Source organism: Zingiber officinale, chromosome 2A (genome assembly GCF_018446385.1).
Source record: "Zingiber officinale cultivar Zhangliang chromosome 2A, Zo_v1.1, whole genome shotgun sequence".
NCBI lineage: Eukaryota > Viridiplantae > Streptophyta > Magnoliopsida > Zingiberales > Zingiberaceae > Zingiber > Zingiber officinale.
In genome coordinates this window covers 123,319,658-123,337,283 of record NC_055988.1, presented here as the reverse complement: position 1 = coordinate 123,337,283, position 17,626 = coordinate 123,319,658, and the positions used below count along the sequence as shown (strand labels likewise).

At 40.9% G+C, this 17,626-nt stretch overlaps 2 protein-coding genes across 3 annotated transcripts; one reads left to right on the top strand and one right to left on the bottom strand.

Moving 5' to 3' along the window:
- Nucleotides 1-346: 346 nt before the first annotated feature.
- On the top strand, nt 347-1,823 carry LOC122042181 (zinc finger protein CO3-like). Its single transcript, XM_042602170.1, has 2 exons — nt 347-968; nt 1,379-1,823. The coding sequence occupies exons 1-2, from the start codon at nt 423-425 to the stop codon at nt 1,718-1,720; spliced, it is 888 nt and encodes a 295-aa protein (XP_042458104.1). The 5' UTR covers nt 347-422; the 3' UTR covers nt 1,721-1,823.
- Nucleotides 1,824-3,782: 1,959 nt separating this feature from the next.
- LOC122042179 (protein TIC 21, chloroplastic-like) lies at nt 3,783-11,241 on the bottom strand. Of its 2 annotated transcripts, none has more exons than XM_042602166.1 (4): nt 11,112-11,241; nt 6,735-6,992; nt 5,982-6,182; nt 3,783-4,048 (listed from the first exon to the last, which is right to left on the bottom strand). In XM_042602166.1, the coding sequence occupies exons 1-4, from the start codon at nt 11,229-11,231 to the stop codon at nt 3,935-3,937; spliced, it is 693 nt and encodes a 230-aa protein (XP_042458100.1). In that variant the 5' UTR covers nt 11,232-11,241; the 3' UTR covers nt 3,783-3,934. The 2 variants fall into 2 exon arrangements, with proteins under 2 accessions (XP_042458100.1, XP_042458099.1); XM_042602165.1 differs by lacking the exon at nt 11,112-11,241 and adding an exon at nt 9,051-9,403.
- Nucleotides 11,242-17,626: the final 6,385 nt, after the last annotated feature.

Below are 17,626 nucleotides of genomic sequence, written 5' to 3'. Positions count from 1 at the left end.
TATTTGATTATACTAGAATTAAGTTAAAGTATTTTTAAATAAATTTAAACAACTTTAATTAATTTTTTTAAATTATTATTATTATTATTATAGTATCATATACGAAGTAATTTTAATTAAATCAACATAAATGTTTTTAGAATAAAAAATAGAATGGGATAGATTAAAGAATACTTATTATTTTCAAAAATGAAAGCGTAAATCTTTTTCAGTTCAGCCCTCAGATTTTTATAAAAGTGTCGATGTGAAAATGCCTTTCTGTTCTTCAACTCGCGGGACCCGCCAGGAACCGCAGCCAGCCACAAGTTAGCGGACCAGCTGCTCTCACCCGCTAACTTTCTCCCACGTGTCCTGCCGCCGCCGTAAAGAGTCGAGCACAACTGCACAAGATCTCGCAGAGCACGCGGAAGGATTCTCAATCGATGCTGCAGAATCTAACGCTGAAGGTGGAGGCCACTGGAGGCGGGTGGGCGGCGGCGCCGCCTACGCCGCCGCCGCGCGCGTGCGACTCGTGCCGCTCGGCGCCCTGCGCCGTCTACTGCCGCGCCGACGCGGCGGCCCTCTGCGCCGCCTGCGACGCGACCATCCACTCCGCGAACCAGCTCGCGCGCCGCCACCACCGCGTGCCGCTCCTCCACCTCGGCGCCGCCGGCGGAGGCCTCGTCGTCCGCCCCATCCTCGCCCTCCCCTACCACGTCGCCCTCCCGACCTACCACGACGCCGCCGGCGAAGACGAGGAGGAGGCCGACTCCTGGCTGCTCCTCGACCCCGCCGACGTCGCCGCTGAGGAAGAAATCGCCGGCGAGGTGGAAGAGCTCTTGGACTTCGTCGAGTACAACTCCGGCGACAATCAAGTGAAGAGCGAGGAGAGCGAGGGCGTGGTGCCAAGTGACCAGAAACAGAGGTTGGAGTTGGCATATGATGCCTCCAATGGATTCAATTACTCCTCTGTTTCCCTCAATCATAGTGTAAGTAACCACTAACTTGATGTTTCTAAACCATTTTTTTTAATAAATAAATAAATAATAAAATAAGAGATCTCAAAATTATTTTCATGATATATCTTTCATGCGATAGATCTATAAATAATTATTCTCTATGAAAATGAATGTAACAATATTTTCACTCTACAAAAATATGAGTTCATTTTCTAGGTTAATGGATATTATAAGTCATGCTATTTCCTTTGTAGTTGTTGCACTCTTAGCATAGTAGTAACTATGTCACTTGAAGAGAGATCGATCGATATTCGATAGTCAAAAGTGTTTCTCGCTTTCATCCTTTGATCACTTACTAATCGACATGGAGTTTTCACTTGTATGTTTCTATTGAGATTGAGGCTCCAAGTATGTAATAAGTATACAATTCTTTGCTTTAGGTTTCTCCGTCGTCAATGGCAGACATCTCCAGCTCCAACATTGCCGAAGGAACCATAGGTCTAGGTCTCTTCCCGGGCAATCACCCTCTTCAAATGCCACCCCATTGCAGCGCCATGGACAGAGAGGCCAGGGTGCTCAGGTACAGGGAGAAGAGGAAGATGAGGAGGTTTGAGAAGACGATAAGGTATGCGTCAAGGAAGGCGTATGCAGAAACACGGCCACGGATCAAAGGTCGGTTCGCAAAGAAGTCAAATATCGATCTTGAAATCGATCAGATGTTCGCTTCTCCTGCTCTAGGTGGCGATTTGGTCTTTGGTGTAGTTCCATCTTTCTCATTCTGATGTAAGAAATGAAGCTCTGCGGGCTACAATGGATAATTATTGTTTGTAAACGAAATGCCTATGTAGGGTTTGCATACATAATTGTAGGGTTTGCCATGGATGACCTCTTTCGTTCCCACAAGCGAACAAAGTTATCAATAATTTGAAGAATTTATATGATCAACAACTAAATAAAATTTATTTGTTTATGACCATCAAACAACAATATCTAGTCAACTATTACATTAGACACTTTCATTATTCATATTCATAAACAAAAAAAAAAATCACATGTAATCAAGAAATCATTCTACTAGAAGACTAGTGACCATCTCCAGGACTCGGCCCAGAATTCTTTACTTCATCCAAATGGTACTCTACGAAACCACGATCCTTGCCTTCGCTCTGACCTCCGATCTTGATTCCTTCGAGCAATTGATCATTAATCAAATGATCTATAGCATTCAGAAGATTGATGTCTTCTCGAACTTTAAGAGGCCTAGCTTGAGTTGGGAAGAAGAATTCACTTGCGAATAAGAGGAAGACGAAGAACAAGACCTTGTTTAGCATGGCCATGCCTAGAGCAGGATGGTGAAACCAATCGCCAAATGGAAGCGGTATGTAAGAGGCTATCTTAATCTTGCAAAGAGGTACCCAAGTGTAGGGGGTTTATAAAGGAATCTAAGGGAGGGGTTTTATTTTGACCAAGGAGTTAGTCAATCGAGGAAGCATCCATGTTTGAGCATTAGGTGGAATTGTGATGCTTTGAATTGAAAATTAAAATCAAATAAGAAAATGAAAAAAAAAAAAAAAAGCATTAAGTTGGTTAAAGTGTGGCAAGAGTTTGATTGATGTTTCCTAAGTCCAAGTTACATGGGTTCATGAGATCATCCCTGCCTGAGCTTTGAGTAAGAATTTCATTCTGACAAAATAAAGTTGGAAAATGTTGTTGGAAGATAGACATGCATGTGGAATCACAGTGACACGTGTTTGGAATTAAATTGAATTCAATGGAATGATGGTGCAATAGTCAACTGCAAGTATTGTTCTTCGTCGAAAATTAAATTTTGGTCAACTATAGATGGCAGTGTTTTGCAAGTAAAGTATTTATCATCCACTACACTCAAACTGATTTAGATGTGTCAATCCATAAATTTAACAATTCTAATACCGACAGCATATATGCTGAAAAACATGCACACATGTAACTTGGATTTCATTTAGATTTCTTGACAAATATACAAATTTCAATTAACTATGAATTTATTCACAATCTAGGATGAAAAATTAGCATTCCACAAAGTCATATTGATTTGTTGACCAACAAATAACTTGGTCATATAAAACTCCCATTTCTCCTCAACAACTACCCCAGCAAACAAATTTCTTCATGGGCGGCATACTGAATGACTCAACCACGCATTATGACTTTCAATCTATTGCATTAATTTCCATCTCATCCTCCTTTTTCAATAATCAACAATTTTAGATGCATCACAGTTTCACTCCAAGGCTAAGTTCTTCCATGCTTCCATGCTCAGCAAAGCAGGTGTTTGATTAATTTGGTTAATAAAATTAAATATACAGGATAGTAAAGAATGATTTTTATGATAATAATTTTTTATATGAAATATTTTGTGTTGGTCTTCTAGATCTCACGAACTACTTAATTATTATATGAAATAATTAGGTCTCTACTCTGATATTTTTGGACAAAAGTCTAAAGGTAATGTTCTTAGTTAGTGTGCCATCCTTAATTCTACACATAGGAATTTTAAGTTGCAGTGATGCTAAAAGAATGAATGGACATTGATGCAGATAAGAAATCAGTTATAAGTGGTTTGGTAATTATACTCTTTTGAATTTTCTTATCCTTTGATTTGATAATTTGAGAGTAGAATCTTTTAGTTTATTTTGGAAAGAGCATAATGAACTTATTATCTTTTTTAAAAAAAATTAATGGCATTTCTTTTTAAATTTAATTTGTTTAAATCTATACAACTATTGTGTGAGATTTTTGTGTAATTTGAGGAATAGAACTAATAGAATCAGATGTCTAAATAATGCCTACGGACAACATATAGAAAGATTGCAAATGAATCATAAAAGCGACGTTTGATCAAATTTTAAGACTGTTGAATTCAATGAGCACCAAGGAGAACAAACTAAAAGTAATTGGATTAGAAACAATACCTACAGAAGGAAGCACATTTTTCAAACCAGAAACTGACCTAGCTAAACAGCTTTTGGAACAGGAACAGGCTCCAGATGTGGTAAAGTGACTGAGCGCAGTAGTTCTAGCGAGAACACGAGCCCCAAGAAATGCGAGAGGATTGTGTTGGCAGAAGCCTAGAAAATGAATCACAAGGAAGATCGGTAGACTAGTCAGAAAATTATTGTGTAGAAACTGTATTTCTTCAGTGACTAAATTGAAATATAAATCTGTTACAATGCAGGTGTGACAGATTATAATCACCAGTTGACCAATAATTTTACATGAATTCAGTGGAAAGGTTAAACTTATTTATTATACTTTTAAGTACCAATTTTACAAGAACTTAGCTTTGATCTGGATAGGAACAAACAGTGGCTACATTAGATGATCTATTGGTGTGAAGGATTGATTCTTTTCATCTACTCTTTGATAATTGTTTTGGAGTAAATGAATCCAGATTCAAGGAAAAATAACCACCCAAACTGATTCTGATTAACACAGACCAGTGACTTGTATGCTGCATGAAACATTACTCAATGTCTAAGTGCTTCCAACAAAGTTGTCAGAAAAAAAAGAAATGAAAGTCAAAACTCAAAAGACTTGAACTGCTTTATAGCATTTAGTCTGATGGTAGATGGCACAGATACACTGGGAAGAATCAAAGGAACGTTTTCGTGTGACTTGGCTAACTCAGAAGTGGAATTCTATACCCTTACATGGACTGTCTGATAAGCTACATCGAGAAGAGCAAGCCTGTCAGGATCCAAAGGTTGTGATAATAAACAAGAGCTCCACGAATTGCAGTGTCCAAGATCACACTAAACAGAATCCATACATACATATATACATACATAAACCAGATATCTAGCTTGGAGATTTTGTATGAGCACTGCATGTTTTCTTTATTAGAAGTGCTAGAAACTTGATATTATTTGCATTCTGTTATCCATGGTAAGTGTAGACTACTTTTATGAATTAACTTTCATTATTGACTACTACTGTTGGAACATAAGGTGATATCGCTCACCCCAAACAGTCCAATATCGCCAGCCCTACAACAAGATACAAACAGGTAAATCAGGAGAGCATTTTGCCCTAGCACAGCAGCCCTTTGCATGAGGGAAGTCAGACACCAACGAGGCATTTTGCACCCCCCGGGAATTGACCACCTATTGGAGCAAATACCCATGTAGGTATCAATTGCACCAACCCGTGGGAGCCATTCTCGACTACTACAATTATAGTTTCATGAAATCAATTACTTTTAAATTTGTTCGAATAATGATTGCAAGTACCTGATTTCTGCATAAGACCAATAATGTTTTCCATGAGCTACCTACTAAAACATGCTGTTGAAAACTTGGCCACCCACTAACTTTATAGACTGAAACATGGCTCATAATTTACCATCTCAAGTTAAATCCCAAAGTCAACAAATAGCAGAAGAAAATTCCAAGTACACAATATCTAGCACCAACAAAGCCCTTACAACATGAGTATCTCTTTCTATCCATCTAACAACCAAGATGGTATCAACTCTTATTATTGACTTAATCTGTTGAGAGAATCAACCCTTAATTTGATTCTCTGAGCCAAAGGATTAAGATATGTAAAGATAATGGTAGGAATCAACGTTTCCTAGATACAGGCTAGGACGGTGACCAAGTTGTCCTACCTCCCTTGCATTGAGTTTTTTATAATTGAACCATCCAATTCGCCTGGGCCATTCTATGTGAATGATCAGAATGAACTGCTGTCCAGACTGATTTTAGAACATTAGTTCCATCTAGATAGGACCAACACAATTAACCCACCACTATAATGAGACGGGTTTAAAATATTTAGCTAAGTATCAAATGAACATTACAAACAACAATTCATGATTCATCCAAGTTATTGGCAAGCTTTGTTCACAAGCTATGTTCATGAAAATTAACAAGCTAGTTCAGCTATTAGCACTCATGTTACACTGTTTTTATTTATTTTCCAGCTACTCTTGTATGCAGTGCATGTCCTAAGAGAAAGATAAGAGCTACGTGACAGGCTGTAAGGAAAATGCATTATTACCTGTACCAAGAACACATCCAAGGGCAATACAGGACTCTGACTGGGGGACATCTGGTAGTAAGGAACTGCTGAAGTAGTAAGTGCCTTTGCGACCAATAACCCAACAGTTGCTTGCATGCCAAGAATTGCAGCACCCATTCCCAGAAGGTTTAACACAATGCCATTTTTTAAACTTTTCACAACATCGGTCCTAGGAGGAGCCTGAAAATAGCCTTGAAATTAAGGTTCATAGAAGAACCAAAAATAATGTGAATTATTGAAAATCTTCACTAGATAAAGGTCTCCGACACGTGGTGGACATGATAAAAACAAGACTCTGTACTGACAATAATGGCGTGCATAATCTGAAGTTGCAGCTCATGAAGTAAGGAAAAACATGACACAAATTTTTTATCCCATTTGGATAAATTGTGCACTTATGTTCTCAGTTAACCACAATATAGGTCATTTCCGAGTTTAAAAGTTCTGAATACTGAGACTTTATTTTGAAAATACACTAGAGAAGAATATATCTAATACCCTCTAAGTTTCCAATATGTAGAGCATTACAGTACTTAATTTCGACTTTCTAAAGATCATAAGTAACTATGTTATGGGACCAATATTTAATGAAAGTGACGCAATTAAAGGGCAGATCTAACTAGATAATAATCACCATAACTCATTGATAAAATTGTGGAATTAAAACTATCTATCCAAGAGATTTAGGTGATAAATTCGATGGAGAGAATTAGAGTTTATGAAAGGTATCACCTTTGCAGGATCGTTTGAAGTTCTCTGCAGCCTTTCTGAGAGCCTTATGTAACCAAATGACCAAAAGACTGAAATAAATGCAGCTGCAATACCACAAGCAGTGGTGTAAAATGTGATGGGTGAAGTAACCTTCCCAGTGACAACTAAGGAGAATGATAAAACAGCAGCAGAGACAACAGTGCAAACTAGCTGCCCCCAGAATCCTAGACTTCCCAAACGCTTAAAATATCTAGATGTGTTCTCCAATCTTTGAGAGACCTGCTCAAGGATTAGCAGGAAAACAAAAAATATTAAATATGGCTGTATGCAAAGTCAATTCAAAGGCACTGTTAGAAATATATGTGAAGAGTAGTTTCTTCAGAGAAGTGGAATTAAAGTAGCGTCCTATATTTTGAACCTCGCTAGTGTTAACATACATCCCCCACTTATGCCAGTTAAGTTGTGTAGACCAATTTAATGGGCTCGGTTAGTGCATTCCAGGCTGACTGCACACAACCGAAGGGAATCCATAAGTACATATACGTATAGATCATCCTTTTCATAATAGTTCAAGCTTTTATGATAAATCATCACCCAGTCAAATCTCACATGCATAAAAGAAGTTTTAGCTGGACAGAATAGAAGTTCAAAGGAAAAGTGCATAGAAAACAAAAATCAAATATCAATTTTCAAAACAAAGGTTTCAAAAATTCAATTGTTCCTAGTTGAACTAAACCTTGTCAGTGAAGATGTGAGCCTCACTATCTTCCAGTCAATTCTTCAAGTTTTCCATCAATCAACACCTCTAAACTACCTCATCTTTGTTAGATAGTTGAACACATCAAAACAACCCCCCAAAAGTTATCTCAATTGATCATCAATCAAGTATTACTCCAAAAAATAAAAATGGTTCTAATTAGCCAATGTTTTCAAGTAATAACAGACATCAATATCAAGATACTCATCTTTATCACACCAATTTCTTGAACTCATTTTTAGAAACATAATAACTTCTAACTTGGGGCCAATACAGTCCTTCATAGGCCTTGGTTAAATCCATGGATGACTCAGCAACACCTAAAAGGTTGCACTTGCACCCTAAAGTTCATATTCCAATTTATCTCCTCCAATTCTAACGTTAGTATATTCTTCTCAATATGATCTCTTATTTAGGTACTAGGTACCATCGAAAAGTTATATGTTTTTTCTTTTTAATTCATGTGTTGTGGTTCCTCTTCATTCTTTTTCAATGTCTAAATATAAGTTTCTCTGATCTTATAGTTTGCCCATACCAACCTTCCTTGTTTCATATACTAGTACAGACAGCGTGAAGTAAATCACCAGACACATAGCTACCAAAACAATGCCATAAAAGGAGACTTGCCTGATGGGTTAAATTTTACAATAAACATAAGTTAGAAAGAGAACACTGTATCCTCTGAACCCTTTTCTTGTTGCTTAAAGTTCTCAACCTCTATTTTCTTCTTCATGGATTAGTAAAGTCACCTCTCTACCATCCAAATATTAAACCTCAATGACTTCTATAAAAAAGTGTATTATACAACAATAACAACAACCAAGCCTCATCCAGCTAGGTTGGATCGGCTATATAGATCATTTTACGCTATTGAACCCTATCTCCTATTATATCATCATCTAAACTTAAATAAATTTTATCTTTTATTGTTGCTAATCAAATTTTTTTTGATCTTTCTCTTTCTCGTTTGATATGCGTGTTTGTCATAGTTTCACATCGCCTAACTAGAGCATTTATTGGTCGTCTAAGCACATGCCCATACCATCTTAAACGTGTCTCTCAGAGTTTTCCCTCAATAGATGTAACTCCGACTTTCTCTCTAGTTTTTGTTTCTCTCCTTTTTTCCAAGGTGATAAGCCCGATAAATGGAATACATAGATCTTGTGGTTGGAAGCTTATCACTATATATTACTAACTAAACAAAACAATGCCATAAACAGGAAACCCGTCTGATAGGTTAAAACTTACAATATATAAGTTAAAAAGAGAAGATCGTATCCAGTGAACTTTATTTTTGCTACCTAAAGTTCGCAACTACTAGTTTCTTCTTCATGGATGCATAAAATTCACCTCCTCTAGTATCCTATTATCACACCTCGGAAATTCTATGATATGTTTATTATTGGTGAATAAAAAACAAATGCAAGTCTATGTCTGTCATTTTATTTTTCATGGAGACAAGCTTAATAATAAGAACACAGATCTGGTTGTTGGCATTTTAGTATGCATTCAAAATCTTCACCTGAATTGATAAATAAGATGTGATTACAAATTAGCAGAAAAGGGAAGCAACGGCGGACCTGCGCGAGGTTTGCCTTCTCGGAATCTGCATCGGACGAAGGGGAGCTCGCGGCGCCTCGCACGAATTTACGGCGCTCGGGATCGAGGAGACGCGAGGCGGAAGTGGGAAACGCGGGCGTCGCGGGAGAAAGGAGGGTTTCGCCGAGAGGAGGAACTGAGAGGCTTAGGCGGCGATAAGAGCGAACCGAGGTCGGGCCTAGGGTCGAGGGAAGAGGCGGGATCGGCAAGGCGGAGGCGGCGGCCAGCGGGAGGAGCTGGCCGCCGGCGGAGCAGAAGAGGGTGTGGTACAGCAGCGCTTGCATCTCTCCCGATGCGCGTGCTTCTCGAGAGAATGGCGAAAGCATAGTCGGGCTCTAAATAACGGCCAGGTAATATCAGACATTATTTGATAATTCATTGCAATTTTAAATATTTTAAAATAATTTTTTATTTTACAATTTAATATTTCATTATAAATTTTCATATTTTTATTTTCGTTATTATTAAAAAGAACATTCTATGTTTTAAAAAAATATATTAAAAGAGTTTAAAAACTATTCCAACGTACTTAAAAATATTAAGTAATTTAATTAAAATTATTTTAATATTATCAAAATTATTTTAACATTAATAAAATTACTCAATTTTAATTAAAATCGATTAAATTAATAAAATATTTTAATTAAAATTGATAAAGTAAGATTATTTCTTTTATCAAAATTGTTATAATATAAATTTGTTAATAAAAATTGCTAGTGAAAGTTGCTTCATTTTTTTTTAAAAAAAAAACTTATCAAAATTACTCTGAATTAAAAATATTTTTAAAATATAAGACAGCTTTTTAGTGTATATATATTTTTAAAAAGATATTCTATATTTTTTTAACTCTGATGGTAAAAAATAATTCGTTCATCAATGTCTCAGTCAATACGTAAGAGATAAATTACGGATAGTTATTAATAGTTGAATAATACATGGGGAGTGTAACATTCGATTATCAGTTGGGATTTAACCACAGACCTCATGATGATAACTCCTGATCACACCATCTAATGCTTTCAATGTGATATCTTAAGTGTTCTCTAAGGTAAGGTTCGAATTTCTTGTAAGTATCATATGATGATGATTGAATGACTTGTAATATTGAATTGTTCATCTAGACTCATATGTGCTTTTTAGATTTATGATAGAAAATTTCCACAAGATTCATCGTATCGATGAAAAATTTTATCTATAGAATTAATCAATTTAAAAGGTGGATTAAAAAATATATAGAAAAGAAGGTTGTGCATAGATTGATGTAAATCTAACTCAAAATCTAATGCCTTCGATGTGATATCTTGAAGTTCTAAAAAAGAAAGTAGTGTATAGTTCGAAGGAAATCTATCTCCTATTATATCATCATCTAAATTTAAATAAATTTCATCTTGTTTTATTGTTGTTAACTAAGTCTTTTTTGATCTTCCTCTTCCTCGTTTGATAAACATGTTTGTCATAGTTTCAAATCGCCTAACTAAAACATTTATTAATCGTCTAAGCACATGCTTATATCATTTTAAACATGTCTCTCGGAGTTTTCCCTAAATAAATACAACTCCGATTTTCTCTCTAGTTTTTATCTCTCTCCTTTTTTTTCCAAGGTGATAAGCCCGATAAATGGAATACATAGATCTTGTGGTTGGAAGTTTATCGCTATATATTACTAACTAAACAAAACAATGCCATAAACAGGAAACCTGTCGATAGGTTAAAACTTACAATCTATAAGTTAAAAAAAGAAGATCGTATCCAGTGAACTTTATTTTTGCTACCTAAAGTTCGCAACTACTAGTTTCTTCTTCATGGATGCATAAAATTCACCTCCTCTAGTATCCGATTATCACACCTCGGCAAATTCTATTATCATCGGTGAATAAAAAACAAATGCAAGTCTGTCTGTCGTTTTATTTTTCATGGAGACAAGCTTAATAATAAGAACACAGATCTGGTTGTTGGCATTTTAGTATGCATTCAAAATCTTCACCTGAATTGGTAAATAAGATGTGATTACAAATTAGCAGAAAAGGGAAGCAACGGCGGACCTGCGCGAGGTTTGCCTTCTCGGAATCTGCATCGGACGAAGGGGAGCTCGCGGCGGCTCGCACGAATTTCCGGCGCTCAGGATCGAGGAGACGCGAGGCGGAAGTGGGAAACGCGGGCATCTCTCCCGATGCGCGTGAGAGAAAGGCATAGTCTGTTCCATCCAAATCATCCTCATGTAATGGACCATCTTGATCCGAAATTTACGGACTAAGGATCTGCTCTTGGTAATATCAGGCATTATTTGATAATTCATTACAATTTTAAATATTTTAAAATAGTTTTTTATTTTACAATTTAATATTTCATTATAAATCTTCATATTTTTATTTTCGTTATTATTAAAAAGAACATTCTATGTTTTAAAAAATATATATTAAAAGAGTTTAAAAACTATTCCAACATACTTAAAAATATTAAGTAATTTAATTAAAATTATTTTAACATTACTAAAGTTACTCAGTTTTAATTAAAATCCATTAAATTAATAAAATATTTTAATTAAAATTGATAAAGTAAGAGTATTTTTTTATCAAAATTGTTATAATATAGATTTATTAATAAAAATTCCTAGTGAAAGTTGCTTCATATTTTTTTTTTAAAAAAAAACTTATCAAAATTACTCTGAATTAAAAATATTTTTTAAAATATAAGACAGCTTTTTAGTATATATATTTTTAAAAAGGATATTCTATATTTTTTTAATCCAATGGTAAAAGACAATTAGCTCACCAGTGCCTCAATACGGAAGAAGTAAATCACGGATGACTACTAATAGTTGAGTAATATATGGAGAGTGTAGCACCTAATTATTAGTCGAGATTTAATCACAGATCTCATGGTGGTAACTCCTGATCACACCATCCAATGCTTTCAATGTGATATCTTAAGTGTTCAAGGTATGTCCCCATGAAATGTCCAGTTAATTAGAGGATGATAAATTTACTATAATAAGATAAGAGATTAATTACCAATGGATGCATATACTCGGGGGAAAAAATTCCTCCCACTCTCGTGCCAATTTAACGGTCGAGACGTTTAAGATGAGTGTAATCATCTTTATTACAAGTGATCTTATCCAGAATCTGAATCAGAGGGACCGCCGGGTGAGGTAGATGGAATATTGACGAAGTCGCGATGTCCCGAATGAGGGTGTGCTGCTGAGGTGGCTTCTATATTGACCAAGTCGTCAGAAGTCCTCTGGTCAACGCTACATGCAGCCAGTGACCGGGTTGCCCCGGTCCCTGGTACCCCAAGACTCGAGACAAATCCAACGAATATGTAAGTAACAAATTAAGACGCATAATAATGAAATGAATGCAGAGTGAGTACGGAGAATGTACCCTGGCCCAGGGGCGTACTCAGATGGGACGCTGCTCGAGTTGTCGTGACCCGGAAGAAAGAATAGATGACTCTGAGCCGGATGAAGGGTTGGATCTGACGAAGCAGAGCAGGACGCGACACGTTGCTGGACGATGAGCTGTAGGTCGCGAGATAATATTGGCACGTAGGCCGAGAGAAATAATGGCACACAAGCCGGGATATGAGATCGACACACAGGCGGGGATATGAGATCGACACGTAGGCCGGGATATGCGATCGGCACGTAGGCCGGGATACAATGGCGGCACGAAGGCCGGAACATAAAAACATCACAGAAGTCTGGTTAGAACAAAATAACAACGGGGGCCCGAGGCCCCGATCGACATCGGAGGCATACGACACTATAGATCAAGCACCGGAGAAGCGAACCGACAGATACGAGGTGCCGACAGCGGTGCCGACGACTAAGAACTACTCGTCGTGGGATGTGGAGTGGGTGATGACATTGGAAAAAGAAGGGATGGTTGATGGCGCGCCTAACCGTCGACAAGGGTGGCGGTGACTAAGAAAGAATGGGGGAAGCATGTGAAAAAGGGGAAAAAGCGGTTGTGGCGATGGACTGTAGTGCTGTCAGCGGCTCCAACAGCTACGACAGCAGTTGAAAGAGAGGAAGAGAAGGGCCATGGGCTGTCGCGCGTGCTGGCAGGCTCAGGCAAAGGCTGCTACAAGTGATGCCGAAGGCCTCCTAGGGCGGCAACGATGCTCTCCGATAGTGTCGTTGTGGAGAAGAAAGGAGGCGACGACTCCGGCGTTGGGGGCTGAGAGGGGAGAAGGAGGCATCAGCGAGGAGGGCAGCAGCGCGACGGCTATGGTGACCTCAGTGGCATCGGCAGCGGTGTCCTCGCGTGCGTCTGTGCGGTGGCCAGGGCGTGAAGAGGCGGCAGTGCCGCTCGGCGACGGGGGAGAAAGCGACAGTCGCGACGGCAATGGCGTGAAGAGGGAGAAGGGAAGGCGACGTTGGTGTCGAAGGATGAGAGGAGATGGTGATCGGAAGTGCCTGCTGGTCGTAGGAGTGGGAGAGTAGAAGAGAAGGGTGGTGGCTCACCGGCGATGAGGGAGATAGTGCCGATGGAGGTGGTCTCCCCTTCACTGTGGCAGCGACGTGAACACGAAGGAAAGCCCCCCTTTTCTCCCCGTGCATTGCTCCTCCCCTTAATGCCCTAATAGTGAAATGCTCAGAAAACCCCTCCTCCACTTCCTTATTCCTTCTCTGCCCTTAAACCCTACTCGTATCACAAGCCTCCCCCTCAAGTCTAGTCGAAGGAGCCGCAAGTCTGACTGACTAGACCAAGCCTTGCATAAAGCGAAATCGCTACTGACTGCAAAATCAGATCGCTGGGCTTATCGTACCATGTTGGCGAGTGCTTGGCAGAGCGACAAGAAAAACTAGTGCAAACCAAGCAACAAAAGAAAATACCAAGTGAGCGATAAGTCAAACGATTGTCGACCGAGTGGCAAGCGAGATGCCAAGCTGTGCTGGGAATTGAAAACCGAGCAGGGAACCTAGCAAATGCTTAAGGGGTGATCGATCGAATGATGAAAAAGACCGAGTGATACCGAGAAGAAGGCCAGACGGGACTGAGCAGGCGGCTAAGCAAATGAAAACCAGGTGATTGTGAGAATGTTGAGCGGGTGGCTGAGCGATACGAGCGAGTAACCGAGCGGATGTCAATCGAGTGACAATAAATCGTGACAAGACGACTGAACAATGTCGACCGAGTAATAGGGAGAACACCAATCGGGTAGAGAGATGCTGGACGAGCGATATCGAGCGCTCGACCGAGTGACAATAAACCACGACCGGGTGATCGAAAAAATAGCGACCGAGCAATAAGGAGAATGCCAAGGTGGTGGAAAGACGACGAGCAAGCGATGTCGAGCGTGTGACCGAGAAATGCTAACCAAGCAACAATAAATCGCGATCGGATAATCGAACAATGTCAATCGGGCAATATGGAGAATGCCGAGGTGGTGGAAAGACGACGAGCAAGCGATGTCGAGCGCACGATCGAGAAGATGCTGACCAAGTGACAGTAAATCGCGACCGAGCAATAGAGAATGATGGACGAGCAGAGCCGTGAGCGCGATTGAGAAAAATACCGACCGAGCATCAGTAAATCGTGACCAGGCCATTATGCGAGTGCTAAGCAAGATATAAAATGGGTACCGACCAAGCAGCAAAAAATAATGTCGAGCAAGTGGAAAGACGAAGGGCAAGAGGCAAGTGAGTCAAGAGTGGTAAGTGTCGGGGCATAACGGTGATTGAGACGCGAATGGTGAGTGTCGGGCAGAGCGGCAAGTGAGTTGCGAATGATAAGTATCGGCCAGAGCGTTGAGTGGAGCGAATATGATGAGTGTCGGGCAAAGCGGCGAGTGAGGCGAGTATGGTGAGTGCCGGGCAGAGCGACGAGTGGGGCGAGCCCCTGACTAGGGATTAACCCGACCGACAAGTAGTTGAGCGTGAGAGCCTGACCGGGAGGCCGTTGGTCATGAGAGATGCTCACTTATAACTCGCACTGGGGCGAGAGTCTGGAAGCGTGAGAGCATGCTCACTTATAACTCGCACAGGGGCAAGAGTCTAGAGGCGTGAGAGCATGCTCACTTATAACTTGCACAGGGGCAAGAGTTTGGAGGCGTGAGAGCATGCTCACTTATAACTCGCATAGGGGCAAGAGTATGGTGCTCGACCGGGAGGCCATTGGTCGTTGGTCGCGAGAGTATGCTCGCTTATAACTCGCGCTAGGGCGAGAGTCTGGATGCTTGAGAGTGTGCTCACTTATAACTCACGCTGGGGTGAGAGTCTGGAGCCCGACCGAGAGGTCGTTGGCGATACTCCGGTTCGAGACCGATGGCGATACTTTGGTCCGAGACCAATGGCAATACTCTGGTCTGAGACCAGTGGCGATACTCTGATCCGAGACCGGTGGTGATATTCTGGTCCGAGACTAGTGACAATACTCCAGTCCAAGACCGGTGGTGATACTCCGGTCCGAGATCGGTGGCGATATTCTGGTCTGAGACTAGTGGTGATATTCCGGCCCGAGACCGGTGGATATACTCTGGTCTGAGACCAGTGGCGATATTCAGGTCCGAGACCAGTGGCGATACTACAATCCGAGACCGGTGGTGATACTCTAGTCCGAGACCAGTGGTGATACTCTGGTCCGAGACCAGTGGCGATACTCCGGTCCGAGACCGGTGGTGATAGCTCAACCCCGAACAGGGGAGATAAGAGATTTGATAAGCATGTCCGAGACCATTGAAGACCACTTGACCCCGAACGGGGGAGATAAGGGATCCGATAGGCTGGTCCGAGACCAGTGAAGACTGCTCGACCTCGAACGGGGGAGGTTAAGCCCTGAAGTCCATAGAAGTGAAGCCTATAGCAATATGAGGGAGTAAAGCCTTTATCATACCTAATAATGGAGTGGTGTCGACCGCCTGAGGATCTGACATGATCCCTTGACTCCCAAATGCCCGTGAAGTCGGGGAGAGAAATAGTGTCGATCCCTTGACTCTCAAATGTCCACGAAGTCAGGGAGAGAATAATCTGAGCCCTGACCATCAAAGGGAGTGAAGCCCATAGCAATATAATGAAGTATCGCCACCGGTCTCGGACCGGAGTATCGTCACTAGTCTCGGACCAGAATATAACCACCAGTCTTGGACTGGAGTATCGCCACTAGTTTTAGACCAAAGTATCGTCACTGGTCTCGAACCAGAGTATCGCCACTGGTCTCAGACCGGAGTATCGCGAACGACCTCCCGGTCGGACTCTAGCCTCTCGTCCCATCGCGAGTTATAAGTGAGCATACTCTCATGCCTTCAGACTCTCGTCCCAGGACGAGTTATAAGCAAGCATGCTCTCACGACCAACGACCTCCCGGTCGGGCTCGAGACTCTCGTCCTAGTGCGAGTTATAAGTGAGCATGCTCTCACGCATCCAGACTCTCGAGCTAGCGCGAGTTATAAGCGAGCATGCTCTTGTGACTAACGACCTCCCGGTCGGACCCCAGACTCTCGCCCTAGTGCGAGTTATAAGTGAGCATGCTCTCACGCCTCCAAAATCTCGCCCAGTGTGAGTTATAAGTGAGCATGCTCTCACACCTCCAGACTCTCACCCCAGCGCGAGTTATAAGTAGGGGTGAGCAAAAATTCGGTAAAACCGAATTAACCGAACCGACCGAATTTAGGAATTCGGTTCGGTTAATTCGGTTTTCAGTTTTGTTTTTAAAATTCGGTTCGATTTTCGGTGAATTCGGTTCGGTTTCGGTTTTGAGTTTTGTAATTCGATTAAACCGAATAAACCGATTAAACCGAATAAAAATATTTATTAATTTATTTTTATTTAAAAATATAATAAATAAAATAAAATCTTTTCTTTTTTAAATTAAAATAAAATAAAGTTTTAAAATTCGGTTTAATCGGTTTATTCGGTCAAAAATCGAATTAACCGATCTTTTATCGGTTCGGTCGGTTCGGTTTTTGTAGAGAATTCGGTCGGTTCGGTTGGTTGAAAAAAAATCGGTTTATTCGGTTTTCGGTCTATTCGGTTCGGTCGGTTCGGTTTTGACCGAATGCTCAGCCCTAGTTATAAGCGAGCATGCTCTCGTGACCAACGACCTCCCGGTCGAGTCCCAGACGCTCGCCCTAGTGCGAGTTATAAGTGAGCATGCTCTCACACCTCTAAACTCTCGTCCCAGTGTGAGTTATAAGTGAGCATGCTCTCACGCCTCCAGACTCTCGCCCTAGCGCGAGTTATAAGTGAGCTTGCTCTCATGACCAATGATCTCTCGGTCGGGCTCTCGAGGCCAACTACTAGCTGGTCGAGTTTACTCCCTAGTCAGGGGATCGCTTCACTCTCAGCTCTACCCAACACTCACCATTCGCGTTTCTCTCATCGTTGTTGCTCGGTCGACACTCACCACTCACTCGCTGCTCTGCCCCACACTGACTATTCGCGTTTTGCTCATCGTTGTTGCTCGGCCGGCACTCGCCTTACTCGCCGCTCTGCCCGACTCTCACTGCTCTCGCCTCACTCGCTGCTCTGCCTAGCACTTACTGCTCTCACCTTACTCGCCGCTCTGCCCGGCTCTCACTACTCTCACCTTACTCATCGCTCTGCCTAGCTCTC

Coding starts and splice junctions, on each gene's coding strand:
- LOC122042181 (XM_042602170.1), top strand. CDS start 423: ATGCTGCAGAATCTAACGCTGAAGGTGGAGGCCACTGGAGGCGGGTGG. Junction 969..1,378: donor CTGTTTCCCTCAATCATAGT/GTAAGTAACCAC, acceptor TCTTTGCTTTAG/GTTTCTCCGTCGTCAATGGC.
- LOC122042179 (XM_042602165.1), bottom strand. CDS start 9,395: ATGCTTTCGCCATTCTCTCGAGAAGCACGCGCATCGGGAGAGATGCAA. Junction 6,993..9,050: donor AGAAGGCAAACCTCGCGCAG/GTCCGCCGTTGC, acceptor ATCCTTGAGCAG/GTCTCTCAAAGATTGGAGAA. Junction 4,049..5,981: donor TGGATGTGTTCTTGGTACAG/GTAATAATGCAT, acceptor TTCATTTTCTAG/GCTTCTGCCAACACAATCCT.